The sequence below is a fragment of the Falco punctatus genome (genome assembly GCF_963210335.1).
Source record: "Falco punctatus genome assembly, chromosome: 5".
Classification (NCBI taxonomy): Eukaryota; Metazoa; Chordata; class Aves; order Falconiformes; family Falconidae; genus Falco; species Falco punctatus.
In genome coordinates, this window is record NC_137584.1 from 28603605 (window position 1) to 28611926 (window position 8322).

At 44.3% G+C, this 8322-nt stretch overlaps 1 protein-coding gene across 1 annotated transcript in view; it reads right to left on the bottom strand.

Moving 5' to 3' along the window:
• Nucleotides 1-8269, bottom strand: part of ADAM17 (ADAM metallopeptidase domain 17) — a 36428-nt gene extending 28159 nt beyond the window's left edge. Inside the window, exon 1 of the mRNA XM_080387850.1 lies at nt 8030-8269. Within this exon, the coding sequence (XP_080243976.1) occupies nt 8030-8126 (97 nt within the window). The 5' untranslated portion in view covers nt 8127-8269. The remainder of the gene's footprint in view (nt 1-8029) is intronic.
• Between the last annotated feature and the right edge of the window lie 53 nt (nt 8270-8322).

The following is an 8322-nucleotide window of genomic DNA, read 5'->3' on the forward strand; positions in this document are numbered from 1 at the left end:
TACAACAAGCACAGCAAACACACTTGGTGAGGATTTTGCAGTGTGACTGTTAAATCATTGGCGTCTCCCAGACTGAAAAAAGAGCTCTAGCCTGTGTGGCACTCCTTAACTACAACCCATGTACTGATCTCCAGCCGATTTCCAATGTTTATCAAACACCTACCAAAAGCTTGTGAGCAGCTAACTAATAACAGTTTTTCTGGTTCAGCGGGGGAGCGCCTGAATGGTTGAAGGTCTCTGTATTCGCTATTGTTACTATTTCTGGTTTTATTCTCCAAATCATGCTGCTCTTCATATATGAAAATATTTTAACTAAAGTAACCAAATATAGTCACTTCAAATATAATTCACAGCCTCAGTCTGAATTTGGACCAGGAAACACAGACTGGAGTCTTTCCAACCTTAATCATATGAGCTAAAGCAGGTCTCCATCACCCTAAATAAAACAGCTGCCCTCGTGTTTGTGGTAACAGCCGGTTACTGGCTGCGATATAGTGGGATCGTCTGACAGGAGCACCATTCCAGGGAGTGCTAAGGTAGAAGGCAAATACATTCATATCTCAACTGAGCACTCAGATGGTCTTCACCAGCCAGGAGGTGATGCAGTCATGCCTAAATGTGTGTGTGTACCTTCTCTTAACAGTTTACACTGCTTTTAGGAGACTGTCGATGAAGAGGATGTGTTGAGAAGTTCCATCTGTGGGAATGCTGTTCCCCAACAGCTCATTACACGTGCTGTTACATCTTTCTCTGGTGCATCTGGTACAGAGCCATTGCCAAAGACAGAAAAAGTGAACTGAAACATTTATCCCACGTGAAACAGCCCATGCTTTTAACAGTTTAGATTAATCATTTACTTGTTTCCACCGAAGAGTGGCTGCTGGTTTGCTCATTCGGTATATGTGAACAGAAGAACCTGTGTGAGAAACAAGTTCAAAGTAAGAACCAAATGTACGTCAGCCTGCTTATAAACGGTAACAGGATAAAGGTTTACACTCTGTTTAAACACATTTCTAGACAAACCTGTTAGTAAGAACAGCTAGCCACGTCAGCATTGCTGAGCGTTTTAAAAGGCATGTTTTTTGACTTGATCCCAACTGCACCAAACTTGCTAAACCATGTGAGAAAACAAGGTGCCTGAATTCAGTTAGTCACCAGTACAGCACAGACAAAGCCTCGGGGTACAGATACACAGACCTCACACTGGGAGGCAAGGTAGGCTGCTGATTTACTGTCTACCAGCTACTCCATGGTATACTTTCCCTGCAGTTACACAGGGTAAACTACTCTCTACTCACCACACGTTCAGAGGCACCAGCAATGGAAACCATGGAAAAGCTCCCTTTAGCTCACCTCAGGAAAAACTTGTTCATATAGCTGAACCCTTCCTACTACTCCAAAGTTTTTTGCTTACAGTAAGACACACATCTGTTTCTGGACAGTGTATTTCCTTAAGGGTGCAAATTGTTTAGCAGAAGCTGTACAGGTAATTAAACTGCTCTTTCTGGTGGTTTTCAATACAGCTGAATACCCCCAATGTTTCCTACATGTTACCCCACACACTTGCAACCTTGCAAATTTTCTCATTCACTAAACACATCTTAAATGGGGATCACTGAGAACAAAATTTATTGTTGGATCTACTTGATTCAGTAACTCAGTCTATCCTATTAGTGAAAGCAGAAAGCACATTCTGAAGAAAAAAAAAAAAAAGAATGCAACATCCTGCTCAAATACTGACATTACAAAAAATAAGGAAGGCCACTGAATGAACATCTTCATATTCAAAGTAAAACAAGGGCAATACAGCTGTTTCATCTTAAACCTGAACAGCATCGTAAGACTCGATGCTTAAAAAAAACCCTAAAAAACCCAACCCAAACCAAAAATCACATGCTTCCATATATCCTGAAGACAAGAAGAGCCAAGTCACAGGATGTAGTGTTCTCTGGAAACAAATCATTTGTCTGGCTCTCCAAAAACTGTCAGCCTTAATACTCTGCTTAGGTACCACAACACAAAATCCTGCTGTGGCACAAAGTAAGTTTGAGTGCAGCTGACTCCAGGTGAAGACTAATTACTGCCTGGACTACACTTGTGAGACCAACCCCTTCTCCCCATCTGACTGCATCTCTTCTTGTGGATACAACTTCAGATTCGCTCAGACATGACCTTCCAAAATTCAAGGCACACCACAGGTACTGAGGGGGGAAGAACTTTCATGATTTCAGTAACAATCTGAAAAAGTGAGAAAGGAAACCAAGGAATGCAAGGGATACCATGTTCTCATTCAGCACCTCAGTAATTATGGATCAACATTGAGCGGGTGGCAGCTGTAGGTGCCTCCCTGCATAAAAGAGCCCCCTTCCCTTCCTACCCCCCACTCCATATACCTACAAATGTTAAAAATGCAAGTATCAAGGAAGGGAAAAAATATAAATAATGCACACATACTAAGAGCAGCACAGGAAAACAGGGATGGATATTGTGAAGAGATGCAGGACACAAGTGACATAAACATGGGCAGTACAGTCACATACATCGGTAAGAACAAAAGACATCGGGAAGACCATCAGAACCACTGAGAAGGTTGCAGGATATCCCCAACATAAGCAGGTTTCAGTGTGGCATATGGACTCTGTAGAACAGGACAGCAGGATATACTGTTCTTTGTTAAAGAAACTTGCCTCTCCTTTAACCTTTTGTTACACACAGCAAAGGACCTCCCTCGATCAGTCTGGGAAACAGGCAAACTCAGACTCCTGTGATTTATAAAAAAGTTGGGGAAAAATAAACTATCTGTTTATAACAGAAGTTAGACATAAACTTCTATTTCAAAGATAAATCTCTACTGTCTACTAAACACACAATTAAATCCTGGTGTAATATTAAGAGAACTCTGCACTGAAGAGCTGGCTGGCTGTGCTTCCTCACTTGGCCCTTCCAGACAGAGCAGAAAGCTATGCTGGGGCTTCTGCACACACACACAAAAATTCCAGAGCAGCAGAAGCATGAAGCTGAGATGAGTCACTGCTGCTATCACCAGGAACAGCAGCAGTGAAGCTGTCAGTTTTTACAGTGGGGGGGAACGGAAAATAAAACCACCCCAAATCTTAAATGCAAGCAAGAATCTTACTTTCTGGCTGCTTAGAGGACAGACCATATTGGCACTACTGAAAACCATACTCACTGAGCACTTGATTACATTCCCATTACAAAAATCTTGCAATAGTTAAGGGTAACTCTTAATAATTAGTCTAATCTAGTGTTGATGTTCTTCCCTTTGTTGACTTTGAGTACTTCTCAGGAATTACACTTTTATCACTTTTTTTTTCAGTTGGCAATGGAAACATTGACTGATTCACACAAACAAAAGAAAACAAACCCAACAAAACTACTTTAAAACCTTGGTATTAAGTACTTCCACAGAATAGATATTAGCAATCCACAACCCCAAAATCACACTGACAATTTGAATTCAGTAAGGCTGCGACTACATGAAACATTTGCTGTTTATATGGAGACACAGTGTAAGAAGACTATCTTTATCACCTACCCTGCAATACCACCTATAGAAACACTGCATCTACAAATTCCTGCAATGATTTCAAAACAATCCCGCAGCATCCTGGGCAGGTAGCACATGCTGCAGCATACTGCTATTAGGCTGTGGGTTCTTGGATTCTCCTCCTTGGCCTGGCAAGCTACACAACAAACCTCCAGCTTGCGGAGTCAGACTGCAAAACTAGCTCAACCCAAAACAGTTGTCTCCCTTCAAAGGATATTAAAATCAGATAAGAAACAGTAACAAAAATGGCAGACTATGGCAGGGAAACGAGACATCTGACCCTTACCTGGGTCTTGCCTTAGTCTCCAACACACTTCAGTCCAGAAGGATAAAGTTTAATCTTGCATAAGGATTCTGTCACCAATTACCTCACTGCATGCTCTTGACACCGAGCTAAACTTCCAGCCCCTTAAACTCTTTGGCAGCCATTTACATTCCTAGCCTCACAGACTTCCTGCATTTTGTCACACGTGTGAAGCAGAATTCAAAACTGACTGCCCTCTGTATCACTTGGGTCCCCCAATTTATTCACCAACACCACATTTGTTTTTTCCACTTAACAACTTGTAAATTCTATTTTTTTCAAGTGCATTACATAAGCCTGTTTAAAATGGGTCATTATTTCAGCTCATTTTGCATTCTGCATTATTTGAGCACTGTGGAGAAAAAACAATTCAGGCCCAGGTTAGCTGCCTCAGATTTTATTAGTGCAATACAGCAGGTAGAAAAGACCACCAGTGAGTGATTCAAAGAATATCATCCCTCCAGGAAAGAACAGCTATCTTACTTCTTTCAGTTCCCTGCCTAGCTTGTGATTAAAAAAAAAATCTCATTCAAAACAGATTAAGTAAGACACATTTTACATACAGACTCTACTCTGGGCAATCCTGGATGCATGCTGCTTAGTTGCTGCAGACTACTAATACCACTGTGTTGTAAAACAGATTCAAGCAGTTCTTTAGACACATTCAGAGGTATGTTCAACAGCACAAACTCAGTATTTGCAGTGTTACTCTTCTCAAGCACATTAGACCCTGTTATCATCCAGATATGTCTGAGCTCCAAGACAAACAGCATTAATATTTAATAGTTATAAAAGGTTATCTTCAGAGATAAACAAGAGGGATAAAAATTTTAAAAGCATTGACATTATTTTTTCAGAGGCAAAACTATAATAACAGTCATTGTATTGACTAGTAGAGTTACACTTCTCCCAGAAATTAATTCCTGCTGCCAACATTATTAAAAAGAGCTTCCAGATCATCTAAAGGCAAACTGAGGTGGACACCATCCTACCTTCATCCCTCACCTTGAGCACAACGACTACCACCCCCCAACACACAGGGCAGGTACTTGGACAATCATGCTGTAAGGTAGTCCAGGGAGCGGACACCACAAACAGAAAACACCCGAAAGCAGACACACTACATCTTATGGAAAAAAAGCTATCAGCTTCTAGGCAGCTTAGCTCCACGAATGTGCTCACAGGAATGGGGAAGGGATCAGAAAGCTGAGGCCAGGATTGTGGCAGTCCCGATTTAGATCTGTTTAGACTGCTGGAGCACCACACCCTAAGATTACTTCAGCTGAAAAATGCTGGGAAACGACCCGCGTCTTTTATCTCCTTATTCTATTCCTTTTCAAATTCTGTTTCTCACTGTATAATCATTTTTTTCCTTCCTGAAAAACTGAACTTACAGAGAAACAAGCAAGAAAGTTCTTAATAGAAATCACAAAATGGTAATCCTTGAAACTTCCTTAGATACTGCTCGCCAGAAATCTGATTTCAGTTCACGAAACAAAAGCTGTGGTTAAACAGAGCTCTCAAAATAGCAAAGTTGAAGTTATCAGAAGGAAAAGATAGTATTTCAGAAAACCAAGCTGTGTGTAAGATGAAGACAACAGAACTCCAGCAAAGTATGAACCTAAAACCACAGTAAAGTAGGCAAAGATCTTTTGAAGAGCAGCTTGTAAAAGGCATAAAGCTAATACTTGAAATGGCTTTTTCTGTATCAAAAGAAACCACTCAGCTAAATAATCAAAGGGACTTTTAAAACAAGTAAGCTGTAAGTACAGCTCCAAGAACAAATGCTTAAGGCCAGTACCAAAACATAATAGTTGACATGAGCATTACCAAAAAAATCCCCAAAAGCTTGCCTTGATAGGATGATTCTAAAGACCTACCTCCAAGACTCAAGAAAAGGGGCTTTATAACAAGGAGGGAAAAAAAAAAAAAAAAGGCAATAGTGAACAGGACATAAATGTATAAACCCAAGAGTTATAAAGATTTGAAAAAATTAACCTGGTCAACTACTAATCATGGTATGCAAGTACAGTGCCACTGGTCTTGCTGGAGGTGGCCTGAAAAGTGGTAAGTACAAGACCAATTTCCACTCCAGGTATCACCTAGAGGCCTAATCAACAAATACACTCAGTGCCCCTACCTGAAAAACAGGTAATAATAACAAAGTGTGAATTACTAGACCTGTGGCTGCCCCATATATATTAGTGTTCTGAAAGACGGAAGTGTGTGGGTAAACGTAACACAATTAATGGAGCACACCTGGATTTTTCAAGCTCCCTCATGAAATGCTTTTATATATTTACTGAACAACAGAACAAAACGTTTGATGACATTCAGTGTGTGAACATGTGAAATAACATAAGGAAAATAAAACCTCCCTATTATCTATGCAACAAAGTATTTCAGCATAGTTACTGCCACTCACAAAATAAAAAATAAAAAAATTAAAAGAAAAGAGATCTCGGAGTAACTATTAAACAACAAAAAAAGGCCACAAAATAGTCAGAAAGAAAACAAACCCGAAAGCATTCAATCACTATAAAACCATGGTACCTTTGCATCACAAATACTGCTTTGCAGTCCTGGTCACACATCTCAAATAAGTAAGAATAAAAATCCGATACAAATAGAAAGTATACAGACAAAAGTAATAAAGATCAATAAAGTAATTTTTCCCTCGATACTAAGAATTATTATATAGACCATGATTTTCCCACTGGGGAAGAAAAATATTAAATAGGAGACAAATTACATAGGTCTGTAAGTCACTAAAGGTGTGAAATTAATAATTCTTCCATGTTGACCATTTCTGACAATAGAAATGGTCAAAGTTTAGAAACAGAAGAAAGGACTTCTTCCTCTACGCAGTATTCCATAAAATTGAAGAGCTCATAGTCCAGGCATGGTGCTACAGAGGCCAAGAATACAAAAGCTGTTAGATAAAGGAGCTATGATTTGTGTAACCTTTAGAAGGCATAAAAATCTGACGGCCCAAGACGCAATCTCTGTATGAGATCTCTCCCTGACCTGCCTGATGTTGAAAGGACACGCTATGTTTGTTCTGTCTCTGTTACACTTCCAGGAGCATCCACAACTGAACCCCATCCTTCCCAGCTTCCTGCAGTCACCAGCTGCTGAGATCTGCACAGAACCACAGGCCCACCTCAGGTGTGGGAGAGGAGGGCAGAGGCCCAGCCGGGATGCCCATCAGGATGTCTGCTGAGAGATCTAAGCAAGCAAAGGGAACTCGAAGCACTCGCCACCGGCCACTCCAACTGGAGGCAGGACATCTGACTGGGTAAGACACAACCACTGCCTCTCGCAAGAGCTCAACTGCCATTTCAGCAATAAGCTTTTGCTTATCAAACATAACTTTGCAACTTCTTCATTCTGAAGTAAAAGTTTAGGTGCAAAACTAAGTGTAGGGAAGTAAAATAAAGCAACGGTTCTCCGGGTTAAGCTTTTCTAGAAGCCACATTCAGCTCCAATAGCTTCAGGCTCTCTCTGCACTGGTGCCTCTCCACCCAGGACTGTGATGACGGGAAGCCATTTGTACGATTATCCTGCCTCAATTCAACAGAAACTCTTGTGAGAAAAGCTCGTTAGCAGACCTCAATGTGAAGATAAAGTGGTCACATCACACACGGCCCCCGCAGAGAGCAACGACCGCGAACCCCAACGCCGCCTCCAGCTGAGGGGGGGCCCGGGCGCCCCCCACCCCGCAGGCCGGCAGGGGCGCAGCCGCGGCCTTGCCCGCCGCCGAGGGCCGCCCCCCAGCAGGGCGCACGGCCAGGCCGCAGAGCCCCTTCCTCCACATCGCCTCACGGCACCGGCCCTGCCCCACCGTCCTCCCCCCTCTCCCGCACCGCTGACCCCTGGCAGGGTGGCCGCGCCCCCGCCGCGCGGCGGTGACATCTCCCCCACCGCTACCCCTGGCCTGCTGCGCCCCTCTCCCCCCCGTTTCCCCCACCCCTCAGCCCACCGCTCCTTTCGGTAGCGGGGAGCCCCTGTCCTCCCCCCGCCTCTCAGCTGCGGTCTCTCCCCATCCCACGTACCCCATCGCCACCCCTCGGCAGAGGCGCTCCCCCCGCCCCGCGGCAGTGGTCTCTCCCTCACACCCCCTGCCGCGGCTGCCGTGGTCTCGCCCTGCCCCTTACCGTAGCGCTGCCGGCGCGGCGGGCGCCCCAGCGCCTCCAGCCCGCCCGGCCCCCACAGCAACACCAGGGCAGGGACCAGCCATAGTCGGAGCCTCATGGTCCGGGCGCGGCTCCCTCCCGCACCGTCCGCCCGCTACGTTCGCTCACATCCGGTCGGGGGCGCTTCGCCCTCCGCCCGCCCGCGGCCCCTCGCGCCGTGCCGGGCCCGCCGCCCTCCTGGGCCCGCACCCGGAAGCGCGGCGGCCGCCCGCGGAGCATTGTGGGTGCAGGCGGGGCCGCCATCTTAGGCGGCG